The following is a 22,808-nucleotide window of genomic DNA, read 5'->3' as shown; positions in this document are numbered from 1 at the left end:
CCCGCTCACGGTCAAGATCCAGTGACGATTATCTGAACCGGTCTTGGGTCTCCCCTAGGTCGACTCAGCCTCAAACGAGTGCCCTGTGCGGTGTGTAAACTTCGCTACTGGGCGGGACAAAGACGGCCGGGCGTGGTGTTGGCCACCCAAACACCCCCCCCCTCGTATGCCGTGCCGGCCTTCATAGGTGCAACTCGCTCACAGCACTTGCCCCAACAATCTGCTGAAGGCTATCCGGGGCATCTTTGTCTTTGTAGCGCACTCCCATGGCGCAAACTCGCCGTGTCCCTGCCCCCCTGGTGCAAAGTCGACGGAGGAGTGGGGTGGGTGGGAGGTGAAATCCACACACCCCACCCACCCCCTCTCCCGGAACGCGTTGCGGAAGAGACGCAACTCGACCGCTTGGGTCACCGTGGGGCGGAATGACCCCAGACCCATGCAGAGGGAGGAGACTTCGATACAGTACCCGTGGACTGTGGACTGCGGACGACATCGAGAGAGAGAGAGCAAGGGCGAGACATTTCAGAGACGCAGAACGCAAACGCTCTGTCCGCTCGCATAGGCAGACGCAGCGATGGCAGACAGCACAGAGGTGCGCATCCCTCTGGACGTGAGAGCCCTCCAGGAATTCCTGCAGCGCAATCTCCCGGCTCGCCATGGGCCCCAGGGACTTCTGTCCGTGCGCCAGTACAGGTGCCACTCGCACACAAAGACAAAGATCCACCGTGTAGCCTTCAGCAGACTGTTGGGGCAAGTGCTGTAAGCGAGCAGCACCTGTGAAGGCCGGCCGCGAACACGCGAGGGGTTTGGGTGGCCAACACCACGCCCGGCCGCCTTTGTCTCCCCCAGTGGTGATGTTAACACGCCGCATCAGGTACTCATTTGAGGCTGAGTCGACCTAGGGGAGGCCCAGGACCCGTTCAGATAATCGTCACCCGGTGTGAATCGAACTCGGGTCGCCGGGTTCGTAGCGCAGTGCGCTTACCGATAACAGCACTTGCCTCGACAGTCTGTTAAAGGCTATGCGGGGGATCTTTGTCTTTGCCACTCACGCACACGAACTGCAACACGGCCAAGTGTTAAACCAACGTCTGAGAAGTCCGGGTAAAAGTGTCTCCTTTACAAGAGCTAAATTGCGGCACGCATCCACTCGTGGAAATTTCACATTTGCGCTTTCCGCACTGGTGACTCATCAAAAAATATGCATTTGGGGACGTCCATAAATGACGTCACGCACCGGGGGGGGGGGGGGGTCAGACATTTGTGACGAGGGGGGGAGGTTGAGAAATGTGACATCACATCAAAATGCACAACTTTAAATCAATATAGACAACACGTTGTACTTAAATTTTGATTTAAAGCTTTCGTGACTGCAGTAATTCATATTCTTAGTTTTTTCGGTAAAGTCACGTTGAAGAGAAACAACAAAATAACAAAATATATATAAAACAATAAAAAAAATTCTCACGACGTTTCGACCATAACTCAAACGGTCATCATCAGGTGTGTTGGTTTGCATAAATTTATTTTTAAACGGCACAATTATTCATTTATAAAAAAACGTTGGCGTCACGCGCAGCGATTTGGCAGTTTGCCCAGGACCAGTCCATCTATTTTTTTTAAAAGAGGAGGGGGGAGACGAAATTTTTTATAATGTATGCTGTCTGAAAGCCACTGTAAGCGTGAACAATCAATTAAGAACTGAAATGGTTTATCAAATCTTTCCAATGATTGCTAAGATAGAATCCATCTTCTCGGTTGAAATTGTCTCTGTGCTTGTATATGTGGATAGCCTCGTGAACGAATCTCTCATGGAAGCCAGATGGCTTACAAAGAACCTCCGTCTTGGAAAAGTCAATGGCATGTGAGCCTTCTGAATTAGAACAATGATCTGCTACGGCCGAGGTGTTGGTCCTACCGTGTTTAAGGTCTGCTTTATGTTCACGAATGCGGTCCGAGACATGGCGTTTGGTTTCTCCAATGTAACTACTACCACAGAGGCAACTTAGTTTGTAGACACCAGGGTATTGTATGTCCGGAATCACATCTTTTACAGACGGAACCAGATCACGGATTTTATGTAATGTGTTGAAACGGACCTGGATCTTGTGTTTATTCAAGATTTTGGAGATCTTTTTTGTGATCCCAGCAATGTAGGGTAAAGTGATGGTTTTGAAAGGCTCCTCAAGAGGGTTCTTCTTCATGGTTTGAGTGATAGCTTTGCGGATTGTATAGTCGGAGTAACCATTAGCCCTAAGAGCTTGGTGTACGTGCTTGAGTTCACTGCTTATGTGTTCCTGGTCGGATATGCATTGGGCTCTATGATACAGAGTCTTGATGAGAGAATTCTTCTGTGATGGATGGTGGTGGGAATCCGGTTTCAGATAAGCATCCGTATGGGTAGCTTTCCTGTAGACAGAGTGGCTCATTGAACCATCAGGTCTCTTTTTAATTAGGACATCCAAAAAAGGTATCTTGCCATCTATTTCGACTTCCATGGTAAATCTGATGGCTGGGTGTATGGAATTGATGTGGTCGAAGAATTGGTCTAGAGCAGGCCGGCCATGTGGCCAGATGACAAAAGTGTCATCCACGTACCTCTTCCATAAGGTTGGGCGCAGAGTGGCAGTCTGGATGGCGTCAGTCTCAAATTTCTCCATGAAAATGTTAGCTATAACTGGAGAAAGGGGGGAGACCTTAAACACGGTAGGACCAACACCTCGGCCGTAGCAGATCATTGTTCTAATTCAGTAGGCTCACATGCCATTGACTTTTCCAAGACGGAGGTTCTTTGTAAGCCATCTGGCTTCCATGAGAGATTCGTTCATGAGGCTATCCACATATACAAGCACAGAGACAATTTCAACCGAGAAGATGGATTCTATCTTAGCAATCATTGGAAAGATTTGATAAACCATTTCAGTTCTTAATTGATTGTTCACGCTTACAGTGGCTTTCAGACAGCATACATTATAAAAAATTTCGTCTCCCCCCTCCTCTTTTAAAAAAAATAGATGGACTGGTCCTGGGCAAACTGCCAAATCGCGGCGCGTGACGCCAACGTTTTTTATAAATAAATAAATGTGCCGTTTAAAAATAAATTTATGCAAACCAACACACCTGATGATGACCGTTTGAGTTATGGTCGAAACGTCGTGAGAATTTTTTTTATTGTTTTATATATATTTTGTTATTTTGTTGTTTCTCTTCAACGTGACTTTACCGAAAAAACTAAGAATACGTTGTACTTAATTAAATAGACTTTATAATAAATGTTTTCTCCTACAACGTCAGAGTGCAGCGCCACATTAAATACGCACTGCAATGACAATAGTTTGAAGCGATTTGAAGCATGTTTATATATTCTTTTTTTGGGGGGGGGGGGTCAAAATCGTCCCAAATCGCGTGACGTCATTTATGGACGGCCCCATTTGATGGACCACATCGTGACGGGCCGTGTCGGTGATCCAGCGCTGTGGATGCGAGGGTTCGGTGGATCGCACATTTGTTGCGAAACTCCCTTCCCGTGAGCTTCGAGGTGTCGTTTGATTCGCCCGGAGAAGGCAGGACACAGTACTCCACCGTTGGGCGAAAAATGTGGACTCTTCCGTCTCAATGGGGTAGATGATGCTCGGGTTTCCTTAATATAGAGAGGGCCGCAGAGCTTGGGAAATTGTTGGCGCCGGCTCGCCCTCTGGCTGCTTTTCCTGCTTGTAGCTCCTCGCGCCTTGTGAGTCATTCTCTCTCTCTCTCGAGAGAGAGAGATTATTGCGTGGCGCGTTCCAAGTTGAAACTATTATTGTCAGTAAAACCCCTGATTTGAACTTACAGCTGAACTCATTGTGAGTTGCATTCTTCACCAACGATGCCATCTGGCCTGGTTCAGCAAGGGAAACTCAAGAGGCGATGGGGAAGGGGCGGTGGGGAAGTCCAATTGTACTGCAATTGCCCAAAAAGCAACCAATATTCTGTGATGTGTCTGTCGGTAGCGTTTGTGGGCAGACGAAGCTACGCTAACGGCTCTACCCTGATTATCTCCCCCCACCCACCCACCCACATGACCCTGTCTGTCAGCGCGGGCCAGTCCAACCCCACGTATTACCTCCGCACGGCCGCGGGACAGGAGTTGGTACTGCGCAAGAGTCCTCCAGGTGCCCTCCTGCCTGGAGCCCACCAGGTGTGTGAGCAAGGGGGTGGTCGCGTGCCCTCTGGATTTGCAGAGCGCAAAGTCGGCGCGTGTGTCCGTGTGCGCGGGTAGCGGCAGTGTAGGTGGTCAGTGCGCTGCACTACAAAACCCCCGGAAACCCGGATTCGATTCCCGCTCAAGGTGAACATCATTGACGAATATGTGAATCGGTCCTGGGCCTCGCCTAGGTCGACTCAGCATCAAATGAGTACATGGTGCGATGTGTAAACATCGTCACTGGCGAGATAGGTGGCCCGGCGTGATGCTGACCAACCGCCCCCTCGTGTGCCGTGCCGACATTAATAGGTGCTCGCTGACAGCACTTGGCTCAAAAGTCTGTTAAGGCTACACGGAGGGGGTGGGGGGATTTTTGTTGTTGGTTTGCACCCATCAGGAATTCGGTGGCCCTCATCTCCAAACAAAAACACTTGAAGCCTGCTGGCCCATATTTGCTTTTGAGGGTTCAGCCACATGCAGTGGTAGTTTGTGTGGCAACGTTCTTGCCATTAGCCCCTCCGCATGCTGCCAACGTGGCCCTCGTTAGCCCCATGCGGGGCAACTCAGCCACTCGGGATTTTCCACGGGGACCCGGTTGCACAAGAGAAACCCGGTTACACCAACACCAACAAAAACAAAAAACAATACAATTAAAAAACAACTGTACATGGTCAACAACTGTGCATTTAGACTGTTTAAAGCGTCTACATGCAGTTGCATCTCAGGGTGATGTACAAGAAGGAAGACATTCATAGGAAATGGAAAGTAGGTTATGGGGAAGAGGATTATGGGGCAGGTGTTTCTTTTTTTGGTGACTGAAGGGACAAGGTATGTAGAGGAGGAAACTGGCGCACGGTAACTTTCTGTACTGACCACAGACGTGGGAACATTTATTTGTAGGCAAAGCAATGGGGCAAGGCTTCAAAGTCTGATCTTGAACACCACGGTGCCCATGAGTTGCGTGTCATCATGCAGGTGGACAGGGAGTTTCGGGTGCAGCAAGCCCTGAGCTCCGTGGGGTTTCCTGTGCCCCGGCCACTTCTGTACTGCCAAGACAAGTCCATCATCGGAACTCCATTTTACGTGATGGAGCACGTTAAGGTATGTCTCCTGATTGCTCGTTGGAGCAAGGGCACGTGCCGGTCATACTACTGCACCCGGGGTTGGAACCATGTACCACCCTTTCCACCTCCACCTGTGGCCATTAGATTAAATTATCACTTCCGGGTGTTAATTCAAGTCAAGAAATTGGTTCTTGCATTCATTTTTAAGTGAGTGCTGGCGTCGTCTCTCGGGGGCTGCAGAGGTGATAGAGGTTAACCCATTGCATACAACGTACGTGAATCGAAAAATAAAACATTCTTGCATATACGGTACTTTGTATGCGATTAATTTTTACGTGTCGTGCGCTCGAGAATCGAGGTTGATGAACCGATGCATCGTTCCACGCACCTTCTGCAACTATCAGTCACCTAAATCTAATCTAAAATATTGTTTAGTCCATAATTAGTTTGACCCAGTGGCCTAATAAGGAACTGTCCTGCAATAAATAAATAAATGGCTATTTATTGTAGCCATTCTCCTGAATCCACAAATGGAAGAATGCCCACGCCATGACGGTCATGGTTTTTTTTTTAACCATACTTCACCACGCTCGTCAGTGCGGGTGTTTCATAGGGGGGTGGGGGGGGAGTGCTGGGCAGGACTGATTCTGATATCGCTCGCCACTGATGGTAACCATCGCCGGAAATCAATACTCGGGTCACTGGGTTCACGGTGTGGCACGCTGGCCAGTGAAGCACCACGCGGTAACAACGTTTGCGTGTATTGCTTGTTCATTAGTTACAAGTTCACGCTGATTATTAGCCGCAGTAATAGCTCTTGTGGCTCATGTTTTTATTTAAAAGATTATTGGTTACCCAGGAAAGCCCGAGTCTCATGGTTTTTGTTTGTATCAGAAGGGCCCTACCAAGTTTACGCAGTAGGGGGCGACCATTACCCACATACTCTATGCTCAAATTGAGTAACTTTCTTGTCACTTGTCCAAATTTGCCAAATTTGGACCGTGACAACCCCCACCCCCCGGTACGCAACGGTCCACTCATCTGAACGGCCGTCACTGGCTCCTTAGCATCCGCTGTAATGAAGCTCACGGCGGGTAGGATTTTTACGGTTAAACCACACAACCACACTCATAATTATTAACCGGGGGGGGGGGGGGGGCGGCACAGTAATACGGTCACACTCATGACACATTATAAGGTCGCACTCATTAACACACAAAGTGAACCAACTCACAAAGTGAACCACAATTACCTTGCTGCTGATCTCGTCAACGAAGCGTAAACCACCATCACGTGATCTTTGGTCATCCTCGCAGCAGCAGCTTTTCGCTGGCCATCGAACAAAGACGGCCACCGCATCGCGCGCATTTAGATGCGCTTCCGCGGTCGTCTGGAACGCTCTTCCTTCTGATATCAGGAAGCTACTGGGAGCTGTGCACTTTTAAATATAGATTACTAACTCATTTCTTTAGAACTGCTTTTGGTGATGAATTGTTCTTGCCCCGAACCTCAGATTAGCATGGTTGCCTACGCACGGTGCGAAACAAATTCAACATACGTACATCCGAACCGCGAACCCCTGCAACAAAGCAGCGAGAGTGCGCCAGCCGTGGGCCACAGCCTCACCGCCCGTGTCTGTGCCCTAGGGCCGCATATTCCGAGATCCGGCTTTGCCGGGGCACAGCCCTGCCGAGCGTGCAGCGCTGTACGTGGCCATGATCGAGACCCTGGCCAGACTCCACTCGCTGGACTGGGAGGGCCTCGGCCTCGGTGGCTTTGGCAAGAAAGGAGGATACTGCAAACGACAGGTGCGTGTGTACGTGCGTGTACGTGTGCGCGTGTGCGCGTGTGCGCGTGTGTGTGTGTGCTCGTGGAGTGTGGCGTAGCAGTTGGTGCGCTGCGCTACTGAACCCGGCGGCCCAAGTTCGATTTTCACTCACGGCCTCGTTAACAGCACTTGCCCCAACAGTCTCTGCGGCGGTTCTTGGTCTTCGTGAGCGTGTGACCAACGATCACTTACTTGGCAGTGCCAAGTTGTTCGGCTGCCCATGGTGCTCACTCCCCAGGAACGTCTCTGAAGGTTCACTGCGTACCTTCCTCTTGCCTGGACATCAAAACCTGAGATCACACGGCAAAATGTTCCCGTGCCTCCATGCGACATCATCGTCATCATCGTCACCAGTTGTCCATCAAATTCTCTGGGTCTTCGGTAAAGTGACGTAGATAGATTCAAAGAAAATAGCAAACAAAAAAAACTACGACGTTTCGATCGCAACACAAACGGTCGTCTTCTCTTGTTTTCCTATTGCGAGCGACACGTCGCAGTTTTTTTGTTATTTTCTTTGAATCTATCTACGTGACTTTACCTAAAGACCCAAAGAATATGAATTCCTGCAGTCACGAAATCTTTAAGTCAGTTGTCCATTAGTTTCTACATGTTTGCCATTTTAACAGTGCTTGAAAGTTTTGTTTAAATATTTACTTACATTCCTTCTTCTTCGCCAAATTTTGAGTCCAGTTCTGCTATTGATGCCGTGCCATCACGAACGTGGAGACATTTACGTTTGGAATTGTGACAGCGAACCGTGTTGCCGCCTGCGTCTTGAAACGGCCCCAGGAAACTATATTGTGGAACGACATCTCAGGTCGCTCCGATAAGCCAACCTCATTGGCCGCACTGCTCTTTATATGTTCCTGCAAAAGGTGTCCGTCCGTTCATTCGTTTGTTCGTTCGTTTCTCAGCTCGCTTGTCCTAGTGAGGGTCGCAGCAGCAGCGTGCTGAGTCGTGGCAGGTCCAGACCTCCCTGTCCCTGGCGTCAGACATCCAGCACTACTACACTACTATACACTTCACTATACACTACTATACACTACTACACTACCATACACTACACTACTATACACTTCACTATACACTACTATACACTACTACACTACCATACACTACACTACTATACACTTCACTATACACTACTACACTATACACTACTACACCAATATACACTACTACACTACTATACACTTCACTATACACTACTATACACTACTACACTATACACTACACTATACACTACACTGCTACACTCTACACTACTACACTATACAACACTACTATATACTACCACACTACCATACACTACTACACTACCATACACTACACTATACACTACTATTCACTACACTACTACACTCTATACTACTACACTATACACTACTATACACTATACACTACTATACACTACTACACTATACACTACACTATACACTACCATACACTACACTACTATACACTTCACTATACACTACTATACACTACTACACTACCATACACTACACTACTATACACTTCACTATACACTACTACACTATACACTACTACACCAATATACACTACTACACTACTATACACTTCACTATACACTACTATACACTACTACACTATACACTACACTATACACTACACTGCTACACTCTACACTACTACACTATACAACACTACTATATACTACCACACTACCATACACTACTACACTACCATACACTACACTATACACTACTATTCACTACACTACTACACTCTATACTACTGCACTATACACTACTATACACTATACACTACTATACACTACTACACTATACACTACACTATACACTACTATACACTATAACACTATACACTTCACTATACACTACTATACACTACTACACCACTATACACTACTATACACTTCACTATACACTACTATCACTACTACACTATACACTACACTATACACTACTATACACTACTACACTATACACTACACTATACACTACTATACACTACGACACTATACACTTCACTATACACTACTATACACTACTACACCACTATACACTACTATACACTACACTATACATTGCTACACCACTATACACTACTACACTACTATACACTCAACTATACACTACTACACTACTATACACTACACTATACACTACTACACTACTGTACACTACTACACTACCATACACTACACTATACACTACTATACACTACTACACTATACACTCCTATACACAACTACACTACCATACACTACACTATACACTACTATACACTTCACTATACACTACACTATACATTACTAAACTATACTATACACTACTACACTATACACTACTATACACTATACTATACACTACTACACTATACACTACTATACACAACTACACTACTATACACTACTACACTACCATACACTACACTATACACTACTATACACTACACTATACACTACTATACATTACTACACTATTCACTACTATACACAACTACACTACTATACACTACTACACTACCATATACTACACTATACACTACTATACACTACACTATACACTACTACACTATACACTATTATACACAACTACACTACTATACACTACTACACTACCATACACTACACTATACACTACTATGCACTACACTATACACTACTACACTATACACTATTATACACAACTACACTACTATACACTACTACACTACCATACACTACACTATACACTACTATGCACTACACTATACACTACTACACTATACACTACTATACACAACTACACTACTATACACTACTACACTACCATACACTACACTATACACTACCATATACTACACTATACACTACTATACACTACACTATACACTACTATACACTACACTATACACTACAATAAACAGACTGTAGCTCTTCCTGGGGAATTCCCAGGCGGTCCCAGGCCAGCCGAGCGACATAGTCCCGCCAGCGTGTTCTGGGCCGGCCCCAGGTTTTTCGCCCATTTAAAAACTGGAGTTTGACTCTTATGACCATATATAAAAGGGTCTTCGTCACGTAACAATTAAACCACATTGTTTAATTTTCACAGCCGCAATAAGCCAAAACGAAGTGAAAAATAAACTAGTAAAAAATAATATGATGAGAAGAAAATCCATCTCCTTTTGATATCCATCTCTCCACGTAAAAATATAAAATTATTTCTCACGCAACCCATATCAGCCGCACCACATTTCTGGGAGTGCACAGTTTGGTTGATTTTGTTTAGTTTCTTACGTCATGAAGTGAGGCAACCTTGGAACGCGTGTCTGTAGGTGCTCACCTGGACCAAGCAATACAACGCCGCGGCACACACGGACATCGACAGCATGAACAAGCTGTCCGATTGGCTGCAGAAAAACCTTCCGGGCGACGACAGCGAGGCGAAACTTGTGCACGGAGACTTCAGAATAGACAATCTGATTTATCACCCCACAGAGGTACGCTTAGACCCAACAACACACGTATCATGCGCAGAATTTGGGGGGGGGGTGTGTGCAAAAGTTCCCTCGGCCTTGCTCACACCACCAACTCAAGAGCACTGAATGCGTGGACCATCGACTCAAGAGAATGTCCTGTCGAGTTACGCTTACAATAAATTCAGAACTTCACTTTATCTGACACCGTATGCCCAATTAAAGACTGGAGTTTAACTATGGCCATATACAGTGAGGGAAAATAGTATTTGATTCCCTGCTGATTTTGTACGTTTGCCCACTGACAAAGAAATGATCAGACTATAATTTTAATGGTAGGTTTATTTGGGCAGTGAGAGACAGAATAACAACAACAAAATCCAGAAAAACGCATGTCAAAAATGTTATAAATTGATTTGCATTTTAATGAGGGAAATAATTATTTGACCCCCTCTCAATCAGCAAGATGTCTGGCTCCCAGGTGTCTATCATACAGGTAACGAGCCGAGATTAGGAGCACACTCTTAAAGGGAGTGCTCCTAATCTCAGCTTGTTACCTATATAAAAGACACCTGTCCACAGAAGCAATCAATCAATCAGATTCCAAACTCTCCACCATGGCGAAGACCAAAGAGCTCTTCAAGGATGTCAGGGACAAGATTGTAGACCTACACAAGGCTGGAATGGGCTACAAGACCATTGGCAAGCAGCTTGGTGAGAAGGTGACAACAGTTGATGCGATTATTCGCAAATGGAAGAAACACAAGAACTGTCAATCTTCCTCGGCCTGGGGCTCCATGCAAGATCTCACCTCGTGGAGTTGCAATGATCATGAGAACGGTGAGGAATCAGCCCAGAACTACACGGGAGGATCTTGTCAATGATCTCAAGGCAGCTGGGACCATAGTCATCAAGAAAACAATTGGTAACACACTACGCCGTGAAGGACTGAAATCCTGCAGCGCCCGCAAGGTCCCCTTGCTCAAGAAAGCACATATACATGCCCGTCTGAAGTTTGCTAATGAACATCTGAATGATTCAGAGGACAACTGGGTGAAAGTGTTGTGGTCAGATGAGTACAAAATGGAGCTCTTTGGCATCAACTCACCTCGCCATGTTTGGAGGAGGAGGAATGCTGCCTATGACCCCAAGAACACCATCCCCACCGTCAAACATGGAGGTGGAAACATTATGCTTTGGGGGTGTTTTTCTGCTAAGGGGACAGGACAACTTCACCGCATCAAAGGGACGATGGACGGGACCATGTACCGTCAAACCTTGGGTGAGAACCTCCTTCCCTCAGCCAGGGCATTAAATGGGTCGTGGATGGGTATTCCAGCATGACAATGACCCAAACACACGACCAGGGCAACAAAGGAGTGGCTCAAGAAGAAGCACATTAAGGTCCTAGAGTGGCCTAGCCACTCTCCAGACCTTAATCCCATAGAAAATCTGTGGAGGGAGTTGAAGGTTCGAGTTGCCAAACGTCAGCCTCCAAACCTTAATGACTTGGAGAAGATCTGCAAAGAGGAGTGGGACAAAATCCCTCCTGAGATGTGTGCAAACCTGGTGGCCAACTACAAGAAACGTCTGACCTCTGTGATTGCCAACAAGGGTTTTTGCCACCAAGTACTAAGTCATGTTTTGCAGAGGGGTCAAATACTTATTTCCCTCATTAAAATGCAAATCAATTTATAACATTTTTGACATGCGTTTTTCTGGATTTTGTTGTTGTTATTCTGTCTCTCACTGTTCAAATAAACCTACCATTAAAATTATAGACTGATCATTTCTTCGTCAGTGGGCAAATGTACAAAATCAGCAGGGGATCAAATACTTTATTCCCTCACTGTATGAATAATACTTAGGAGGAGAGAGGTGTGCTCATCTCCATCAGCGGCATACATCGCTGTGGTCAGGGCCAGTCTCAACAGGCCAGCCGTTCACCGAGTCGTGATAAATGTATTGACCCTAGAGGGATGATGGCGTGAATCGACCCGCAGCCGCGATTTTAACACGGACCTTTCCGACTGTGGCTTTGGCTCCCTTGCCACGGCGCCTTCGGGCCAGGCAATGAACGCCCGCGTAGAAAGCGAAGACGATCGCTGACGAAAGTCGGTGGCAGTTGGTGACCGGCGGCTTGTCTCGTGCGCGTCAAAACGCTCGCATCCCCAGGCTCGTGTGATCGCGGTATTGGACTGGGAGCTGGCGACGATAGGGCACCCGCTGGCTGACCTGGCCTACAATTTCCTGCCGTACCACCAGCTCCCAACTGGTGCCATGCCCTCGGGACTGGGCAGCGTCCCCATCCCAACCGTGCCCGGTGAGCTGTGTCTTCATGTTTAACGTAGCCATATGGAGGGGAAGAAAAATTACATCCAAAGAACAAAGGTGACGGAACTGGGAAGCAGCAGGGTGCGGACCGAGAGGCGAGGGGCGGCGGTGGTGCGAGGTCGTGAACCAGGATACGAAGGACGTGCAGTTTTTTTTTATATTTCGTATGGCAGGAGGGAAAAGGAACAGTGTTGAAACACGTTATTGTTGAATGCTTTTTTTGTTCAACCGGTCCAAGGAGACAGTAGCGGAGACGCTGTGTGGATCGCAGTGTCACCGGAACGCCAGGACGTTGCATGGACGGCGCGTTGGCCGGTGATGCCGTTTGTTGGTTTGGACTTCACCCCAGTCGCAGTTAGGCGATTCTTTGATGTATGTAGGTGGAACTTCTTTCGCACCGTACGTAGCCAACCGTGCTAATTGGAGGTGCGGGGGCAGGACAACGAACTAAACACAAAAAGCAATTCATACTCTTTGGGTCTTTCGGTAAAGTCACGTAGATAAAAATAATAATAAATCACGACATTTCGATCGCAACACAAGCAATCGTCTTCAGGTGAAAAAATAGAGCGGGCGGAGACTGCCGAGGCAGGAAGGAAGAAATATTTCTTCCTGCCACGGCAGTCCGCCCACTGTGATATTTTATAATTTTTCTACGTGACTTTACCAAAAGACCCAAAGAGTATCTAAACGAATGAGTTTTCAATCTAGACAACTTGAAAGTGCATAGCTCCAGTGGCTTCCTCATATCGGAAGGAAGAGCATTCCAGACGGGCCGCAGAAGCGCATCTGAAAGCGTGCAATGCGGTGACCACCGCCTTTTGTTCGATGGCCGGCCAAAAGCCGCTGCTGCTGCGAGGATGACCAGAGCTCGCGCGACCATGGTTTATTACGCTCCTCGACGAGGCCAGCGAGGCGCTGGGGTTCATTTGTGGCGAGCACTTTTTCGCCTTACATTTTGCGTCAAGGTGGAGGCGCGCCATCCCGCGTTGCGTTCCAGCAGTGGTTCAGCGAGGTCCGCGGTTTGTCCCGCGGGAGAGAGGAGCCCGGCGATACCTCCATAGTCGGGTACTCACGCCTAGGCCCAGGCGAGGACTAAGTGGCGATGCTTACTTACTTACTCTTCATCCCCTATGGGATATTAGGCCATAAATGAGCTCTCTGCGTCTTTTCCCATCCTTGGCTGCATGCTGTGCCTCTCCCCACCAGAGGTTCATCCGACCAAGCTCTTCCGTGATGGTTCCTCGCCGGGTGGTTTTTGGCCTCCCCGGTTTTCCTTTGCTCGGAGGCGTCCATCTCAGGGCAATTTTAGGGATGCGGTTATGTGCTATTCGTATGGCGTGGCCACTACAGCCATCACAGTCTTTGTTTTTTTTCTCCTTTGTGATATTCCGGCTTCGGGTCCTCAAGTACAATTCATGATCGGAAATTTTGTTTGGCAAAAACATATGCGGCGATAGAGGGGCAGAAACGGCTGTCCCTGTGTGAGTGGGGAAACATGGTGAGGAGAACAAGAAGAAGAAGAAGAAGGGGAGGAGTTGACGGCAAGTTTCAGCTCTTATCGCAGTGCCGTGCCTGGTGTCTCGGAGTATTTGAGTTCAACTTGGCAGGGAGAAGAGCAAAGGTTTGTATGTCATTTCGCCGTGGCGTGTTGTTGATTTTATCAGCCTTGTTGTGGACTTTAAGCTGAGAAGGATGCCACACCGCCTTTCTGTCAATTTTGCAAATGCATGCATCCACTCATTACCGTACCCTGCATTGAAAAACGAACAATATTCTACGATAAATATCCGAGCAGGTTACGCCATCATGCGATCGCAGAATGGAGATCATCATGTATTCTCCAAAAAATATATGTTATGCTGTGAGCTGTTTTATTTGTCATGCCCCCCTCCCCACATGCGCCACCCCCCCACGCCCGCCCCGCGTGTCAGGAGTTCCCACGGAGGCCGAGCTCCTGTCCGTGTACTGCCGCTGCCGGGAAACGCCCAGCGCCCCCCTGCCCAACTGGAATTTCTTCATAGCCTTGGCTCTGTTCAAGATCGCTTCCATTGCCCAAGTACGCGGACACAGTTTGGCCAAGCGCACCAACGAACAGCACGTCTCCCCGAAAAACAACGCATTGTTTACTCTGGTTAACGGTGGCCTTGCCCTCCACTTGACATTGTTAATATTATATTTTAGTCCACCGGCCTAACGGTGCTTTCGGACCAATGTTTAAAAGCGGAATTCTTTGAAGGAGTGTGTTTACTGCTCTCCGTAATCCCCTTCATGTGACGAAAATCGAATGAACGCCATCGTCCTTTTGAAACTCGATGAAATCAAATCACAGTGACGCTCTGATTGCTTTGATGCAGTTCAGTGCATGTGTGGACATACCAGTTGACTGACATTTGTCAGGGTTTTTGTTTGTCGAGTTAAAATCGCATTCAGGTGCTGACCCAACCTGCCAGGAGAGCCGTCGCTTCTGTGCGTGGTTTTCACCGCTGATTTTACGAGTACCAATGGAGAGCTCCATAATGCCCGCTTGATCGAGTTAATCTGTGTGGCGTGGTGCGGTGTGGTATTGCTTGCACGGTGTGGTGTGCCGCACAGGGAGTGTACGCCCGCCACCTCCTGGGCAACGCCAGCGCGCAGAACGCCTCCCAGTTCTGCGGCGCCGTGCAGCCTTTGGCCGAGACGGCGCTCGCTTTAGCTACAGCGTGAGTCACGTCGTCAACTTTTAGTCTCTAAAGTACATTTAAGTCGTCGTGACAAAAAAAAAAAACTTCCCGCGAATTTGCAATGGTATTAATTTCATCGTTGTGCAAAGAGGAATCAAATTGACACGCTCCGTGATTTTCTGATCGCCGACACTGCAAAAAAGTGCGCTCTTACCACAGCTGCGTTTAAGTTTATCGTCCTTCCCCCGCACTTCCGATTAGCACGGTTGGCTACGTTCGGCGCGAAAGAGGTTCAACGTGCATGCATACAGCTGCACTTGATGCCGTAAAGCACACAGCCTGTTTCTCTCTACAGCAGGGTGCCTGCCAAGGTCGAAGGGAAGTGCAGGTCCCCTGAGCTCTTCAGGCCTTCACCAGTGGGCCAGCTGATGCTAGACAAGGTCCGGGCCTTCCTCCGCGAGCATATCTACCCTGCAGAACCGGTGAGCATCAAGCTTTTGAGAAGCTGTCATTTCATTTTCCCAATTCGTTTATGCTTGTTTACCCGGGAAAGCTCCGCTGACTCTCAGAACGATTTTTCAGGAGGGTCCTCTCAAGTTTTGGCAAGAGAAGTGGGGGGAGGGGTGATGTTGCTGCAATGTATTATCGCAAGTGAGTGATTTGCAGATAATCCCTCAGCATTGGGATGTTTTGGGCTAATATCGGTAACATTTTATCGTTTTATTTTAGCTTTGGAGCTAACCGAAGAACACCAAAGCAAACCCGAGCGGAACACAGAAAGCCACCCGGATCGGAATTCGAACTCAGGCGCTTGTTGCTGTGATACCCGTTAGATGGGATGGGGTTTTTTTTTAGCTATGGAGTAAACCGGAGAAGCTGGAGGAAAGTAGAGCAGAAAGTCACCCAAGCGGGGAATCTAACCCAGGCCCTTGCTGCGATGCGCAAGTGTTCCCACTGCACCACGCACCCTGTCGTCCCCGTTTTTCATGTTTTTTCTCTTGGACATAAGCGCCGTTAGTTCTCGGAATGATCGCAACCACACTTCCTCCGAGAGAGCAAATGCGTCACCATGTTGTTCTCTGTTATCCAAACGCTCACCCTCTTGGGGTGTGCCCGTAACAGCTGGTACAAAATGTATGGTTGCAGATGAAACTTTCCCCATAAATCTACTGGCCACGCCTGACAGGGGAGCATGGAAACACATTCGGGGGTATGCACACAATGGGACAGGAATTAATTTGTCCTGTTTTTTTTTTGTAATCTGGACGGTGCAGTCGTACCATGGCCGAGTGTACGTCTCGTACTGGGGACGTGGTGGCATCAGATTTCCACATGGTGGGGGGCAGCTGAGGTCATCATGCTTACAGGGTCGATAACATAGGTACAATATTGTGGAATATCAACAACAGTCCCATAGTCCCTTCTTAGACTTTCATAAAACTCAGGACAGACATGGGCTCAATTATGAATACGGTAGATCTTTGGCAGTTCTGTTTTCTGAAAATACAACAACAGTTATGCTGCAATTGCAGTCCATTACAATTTCTAAATTGTGATCCCGGGTCTGGAGCCTGCTTAACCTAAGAATACCGAGGGCTTTGGAGGCTCGGGATGCAAGGTAGCCAGGAGAGGGAATTGAATCAAATGGATTCTTGAAGCTACTTGTGTGGCCCCTGGAGTGTGACCAACAAGCCACACTCTCATTAACCAGGATTGGCCAAGCATCTCAATGTTGGACCCTGCTAAAAAAAAGACTTGAGGCTCCATAAGACTTTATTAAAAAAAACTATACTCGGTACAATAATAAAAAAACACTGTGGTGCTTAAAGAATACATATCGGAAAGGAAAGGTTTCCGTTAATTGCCCTTCTTCATAACGCGTAAAACTTAACTAAGTAAATAAGTGGCATTACTTATTTATTTTCTTAGCCTGGGAAAGCCTGTTTGAGGACGTGTTCACGGCGACGTGCTATTGTTTGGACTACGGAACCCAGAGGAGAGCTGGGCACGGACGGTGACGTGCGCTGCCCCTCTGCATCCCCCAGGAGGTGCTGCAGTACTACCAGCAGCACGCCTCTTCCCCACTGCGGTGGAAACGCCCTCCCATCATCCAACAGCTCAAGGTGCCACCCTGGAGAGGGAGAGAGAGAGGAGCCTCTCTGTGAATACGGACGGGCGTTGGTTTCGTGGTTGGGTGTTTGCATGTATGTTGAACTCCTCTCGCACGGTACGTAGCCGGCCGCGCTAAACGGAGGTGCGGGGGAAGGACAACAATTAGAAACAAAGGCAGTTATAAAGAAACGCGTTTTCAATGTGTATGATTTAAAAGTTGCATAGCTCCAGTGGCTTCCTAATATCAGAAGGAAGAGCATTCCAGACGGCCGCAGAAGCGCATCTGAAAGCGCGCGATGCATTGACCGTCTTTCTTCGATGGCCAGCCAAACGCCGCTGCTGCGAGGATGACCGTTCATTTAAAACGAACCGATAAGACATTAAAAAAAGAGCAATTGGTGTCATCTTGTAGCTTGACTCAAAATATATTTTTTTTCCTTGACACCGTTTACTTACGGTTCGCACTCCTGTGCGCGGAGAGCAAACCCGCAAACCGGCGACCGTGAAAAACTTGTCGCAGCCACCGTGGACTGAAATTGAATGTCGGACGTGCTGAGAGCTGCTGAGGGTTCACACGTGCAAGTCGCAAGTCGGCTGGCAGTGTCAATAAAGACTCTTTGCGTTGGGCTACAAAGATTGCGCTGACCACTCTTTTTGATTGTCTAATTGGTTTTGGGTGTTTTTTTTCTTTCAATTTACATTTAAAATGGGAAAGATGATTTTATGAACACCGTGTAATGCTGGGGTCGGCAAGAAGAAGAGCCATTTTTATATGTTTTTGTCTTTGACCAAAATAGTTCCCGAGCTGCATCACATGCAGAGCTGCTTGTACACATACACGAACACAGCAGCATGTATACAGCAGATGGCAAACGCATTCTGACTTAATAAACAAAATAGGTGATGAAATAAACTGCATCTATTTAGTTTTCTACCCCCCCCCTTAGTTATTCTTTGAACAACACAGTTTGACTCTTGTACAGTTTGTTGTCACCGAGACATTCTATCGTCACCCCATTCCCTGCCATATTTAATCAATTATCTTCACGTTAAATTACGTTCGAGAGTTCTGTTGTTGTTTAAACTGCCGCCCTGGTGTATTGTCTGGCGGCCCGCTTCAGGACAGGGCTAAGGCGGCGGGCCTCTGGAACCTGTTCCTGCCGGCGGTGAGCGGCCTGGGCCAGCTGGACTACGCCTTCGTGGCGGAGGAGACGGGGCGTTGCGTCTTCGCTCCCGAGATATTCAACTGCCAGGCGCCGGGTAAGCGGCTTTCGGCTGGCCGTCGAGCAAAGAGGGTCAAACCGCATCGCGCGGCGCTTTCCGAAGCGCTTCTGCGGCCGTCTGGAAGGCTCTTCCGATAGTAGGAAGCCGCTGGAGCTATGCTCTGTTAAATCTATATTGAAAAATCGTTTCTTCACGCAACTGCTTTTGTGTTTAGTTTGTTGTCCTTCCCCCGCACCTCCGATTAGCGCGGCTGGCTATGTGCGGCGTGAAAGAAGTGTAACGCACAAAGAAGTGGCCCTCGCCATCCTGCCTGCAAGGGGGACACTTCCTGCCCAACCCCCCCAAGGCTTTAATCTTCACGCTTAAAAAATTAGTCTCTCGTTTCATGCTTAGTTCAAAGAGGGAGAATCTCGTTAGAGTAACCCTATTGGCCCCAGAAACAATAAAATTGCACACATACCGCCCAACACACACACACATAAACACACACACGTGGTAAACATGTGTTTCAGGCCGTTTGCACGTTTGGTTAATGACTCGCTCTGCGGCCTCCCAACTTGGATCCTTTTTAGCCGTGTTGTATCGATAGTTCCACTTTAATGTGCATTTTTTTTAGGGCTGCTGTGTGTTGTCTTTCTCTGGTCTGGGACTATTTTTGTTGTTTTGTTGCCTCGCCAAAGCTTGCATTTATTGCTGAAAAATCGGCAGGGATCGATGTGCTTCTGCAGTTTGTACTTAAACTTGATTTATTTGGGTCTTTTTTTGCACCTATTTTTAATGACCTGCTTACCATTCCTATACGTTGCACTCCTCTCTGTTTTGGTTTAGTTTGTTGTAACTTTTTGACCCACCCCTGCTGGACATCTGTGAAAAAGAGCTTCATATCTCATCGGATTCCTCCTTCAGCCTAAAGAAGGATTCACATTTCTGGGGCAGCGATTGCATTGCCCGTGGTAAACCCTTTGCATCAAAAGGGAGGCCTTGATACGCGTACGACTTATTATTTAAGGAACGAAACAGGATGATTTCTCCACAAATCTGGCTGTCATTTGACGAACCCAGTTGTAATTACTGGCGAAACGTCGTACTCAGATTGTAAATGTTGTGGCTTTGCTCTCCAACACACCGGTGCACTGTACTAATAGCGAATTGGCCACGTTCTGTTTACGTGACAAACTTGACTAATTGGCTGTGTCGGGTGGTGGCGGGTTTTAGGACACTTTTTTATGTACGTGATCTAACCCAAAGACAAGAACGCAGGCCCGTCACACAGCACGTTGCTGCATAGCGTGCACAGCTGGGTGATTTCGTTCGCGGGAAAAAAACAATCCCAAAACGACAGAGCCATTTAAGGGTGGGGCATAAATGATGGGGACAAGCTGGACCACTGCCCCAATCACGTGGGGGCGTCTGGCCGGTGGTGGGCGGGAAATGGGCTCTTAAATGGGTTGGTTGGGGGGCGGGGGATTATTAGGGGAAGAGGAGGTGATGGGGGGGGGTAAGACCAACTTGAGAAGGGAGATCCCGAGCATGTGGAGGTGAGAAGGGGAGGAGGAGGAGATGGGGGAAATATACACATGATTTCAAAAGACTCAGAGCCAACGTTTTCCGTATAAAGCAAAGGTTGATATATGTCTGAATTGCCTCAGTTTCAATGCGGTAAATCTTTGTGTTTTTCTCTCGAATACTTGGAAATGTTCATACGGGAATATGCAGCAGCATGAGGACGAGCGTAGTGTTCCATATGCTCGCATTAATAGCCTTTCCACATTGATGGTTTCCCTTGGAAACTGGAAATAGGTTCATATGGTGGCACTTTCTTAAAACCTTAAAACGTCCAACTGCTTCCTTCGATGCCGAGTTAAAAAAGTATGATAAGGTATTAATGCTTTCGTGACTGCATAAAATTACTCATTGTTTTTTTCGGTAAAGTCACGTATGTAGAAATACAATAAAATTAAAAAGTATGTTTCCTTTTGACCATTGGCATGTAATTTCCTTTTGAGATGTGCGGAAATGTTTGCTGGTTAATTGTAGAGGATGAAAGGTCACACACCCACAGCTTAGTTGGTGGCAAAATATTTATGTATGTATGTATGTTGAAATTATTTCGCTCCGTACGTAGCCAATCGTGCTAATCGGAGATGCGGGGGGGACGAGCAACAACCTAAACACAAAAAAGCAGTTCTAAAGAAATTTAGTTTTCAATCTCGATTATTTAAAAGTGCACAGCTCCAGTGGCTTCCTGATATCCGAAGAGCGAGAGCGTTCCAAAGCGGCAGCAGAAGCGGCATTTGAAAGCGCCGCGCGATGCGTTGGACCGTCTTTGTCCGATGGCCAGCCAAAAAACAGCTGCTGACGCAAGGGTGACTGGAGTTTGCGTGATGATGGTTTATATTCCTTGACAAGATCAGCGAGGTATACGCCGCAACAACGGATACGGACTGCTTCGTCACATACCGTATCACAGTATCCTTTGTTGTTCTTGTGGCCAACGTGAGATTTATACAAAGTGTGATTCATTCGTGGCAGGAAATTGCTTTTGGTTACCTTCGAAATGATGCCGGGCTGACGTCGATTATTGAAAAGAAAAAATTCCACGGGAAATTGTGAATACGTAAAGAAAATATATACGTACATTTTTTTGTCGGTGTAATACGACGCTAGTGCGGGGGTTCGGCGACCTGCGGCGCCGTAGCCGCACGCAGGCTCTTTACGGACTGCTTCGCCGCGTTATGAAATCTTTTTTTAATACCGAATTCGAACAAAAAATGCCTCTTCTTGTCATTTTGGTTTGCCGACCCCCTGTGCTAGTGAAATGCGGCTCACGCGAGCCTCTGGTTAGGCAGACAGGTCCCTATTTATTATGCATCATCATCATTATCGGTCACGCTCAATCCACTGCCGGATGAAAGCCTTCCTTCCCAAAGCCGTCCGCCATCTCTCACTCTCCCGCTGTGCATCATCTCAATAGGTCGGGTTTAATGGTCTTCGCGGGTCGCATGGGTTTTAGCAGGATTGGATATCGAGTCGAGGGTTATTTTGGTTTATGCCACAAACCAGAAGTTTAGTCGGGCGGTTGTGGCTGACTATGCACGTGGCTGCCTGTCAACCAGCACTGGAGGTAGCAGCAAGGGTTGGTGGATCACCACGCACAGATGTTGTGAAACTCCCTGCTCTGCATCTACATCGGCTATACGAAAGAAGAAGAGGATGATGATTATTATTATTAAATTTAGAAATAATTATTAACACGTCATGTTCTGTTTACTTCACTAGTGACTAATTGGCCACGTTCTGTTTACGTGACAACCCTTACTAGTTGGCTGTGTCGGGTGGTGGCGGGTTTCAACGACGCGTTTATATATTTACGCGATCTAACCCAAAAAGCATCTATTGTGGAAGCAACATTTGGCTGGATATGTTTGACCTTATCATGGAGAGGAAGTGGTCACGTTTTGGCAGCAGTCTCAAGAATCTGTCATCGAACCTTGTACTCGAATTGAACTTGTGCGTGCGTTTGTGACGCGTTTGTTGGGAAAATCCGAAACATCCTCTGGCAAAAAAACGTCCTGACGCGCGGTGTATAACCGGAGTGACGTGAGTACTCTAATGTTTTATTTGAAGCTAGTTTAGAACTAACAGTGGTAAACACGATCTCAACACATTCGTCAACAACGCTGCCTTAAAATCTATATATAGTTTATGTGTTACGAAGGAGGCCCATTGCCTGAAACAATGCTTCTTTAATGATTTGTAATAATAAATACCGGTGTTAAGATGCTCAGGCTTAAAATAGTCACCTATCACAAGGCAACGAGTCTGCATTAACCACACATACTTGTGGAACAAAAACATGAATCTAAAACACATTCCTGCGGAGGGAGCTGGTAAGAATGTTGGGTTGCTCGGTCAATGGCCAGGGTCAACGGCGGCACGTGGTGTGTTCAGCACAA

At 47.3% G+C, this 22,808-nt stretch overlaps 1 protein-coding gene across 2 annotated transcripts in view; it reads left to right on the top strand.

The window, feature by feature from the left end:
• The first annotated feature begins 366 nt into the window (after positions 1-366).
• The window catches only part of ACAD11 (acyl-CoA dehydrogenase family member 11), a 35,493-nt gene continuing 13,051 nt past the window's right edge, over positions 367-22,808 (top strand). Inside the window, exons 1-11 of one of the 2 annotated variants that reach the window (XM_032966627.2) lie at positions 367-693; positions 4,075-4,177; positions 5,159-5,284; positions 6,894-7,055; positions 10,379-10,543; positions 12,695-12,842; positions 14,788-14,912; positions 15,449-15,555; positions 15,875-15,998; positions 17,562-17,639; positions 18,750-18,888. In XM_032966627.2, the coding sequence (XP_032822518.1) occupies positions 575-693; positions 4,075-4,177; positions 5,159-5,284; positions 6,894-7,055; positions 10,379-10,543; positions 12,695-12,842; positions 14,788-14,912; positions 15,449-15,555; positions 15,875-15,998; positions 17,562-17,639; positions 18,750-18,888 (1,396 nt within the window). In that variant the 5' untranslated portion in view covers positions 367-574. Of the gene's footprint in view, positions 694-4,074; positions 4,178-5,158; positions 5,285-6,893; positions 7,056-10,378; positions 10,544-12,694; positions 12,843-14,787; positions 14,913-15,448; positions 15,556-15,871; positions 15,999-17,561; positions 17,640-18,749; positions 18,889-22,808 lie in introns of both variants that reach the window. The other variant, XM_032966617.2, reaches the window with a different exon arrangement.

The sequence above is a fragment of the Petromyzon marinus genome, chromosome 2 (assembly GCF_048934315.1).
Source record: "Petromyzon marinus isolate PM22_M1 ecotype Great Lakes invasive population chromosome 2, UKy_Petmar_22M1.pri1.0, whole genome shotgun sequence".
NCBI lineage: Eukaryota > Metazoa > Chordata > Hyperoartia > Petromyzontiformes > Petromyzontidae > Petromyzon > Petromyzon marinus.
This window is presented reverse-complemented; position numbering and strand designations above follow the sequence as displayed.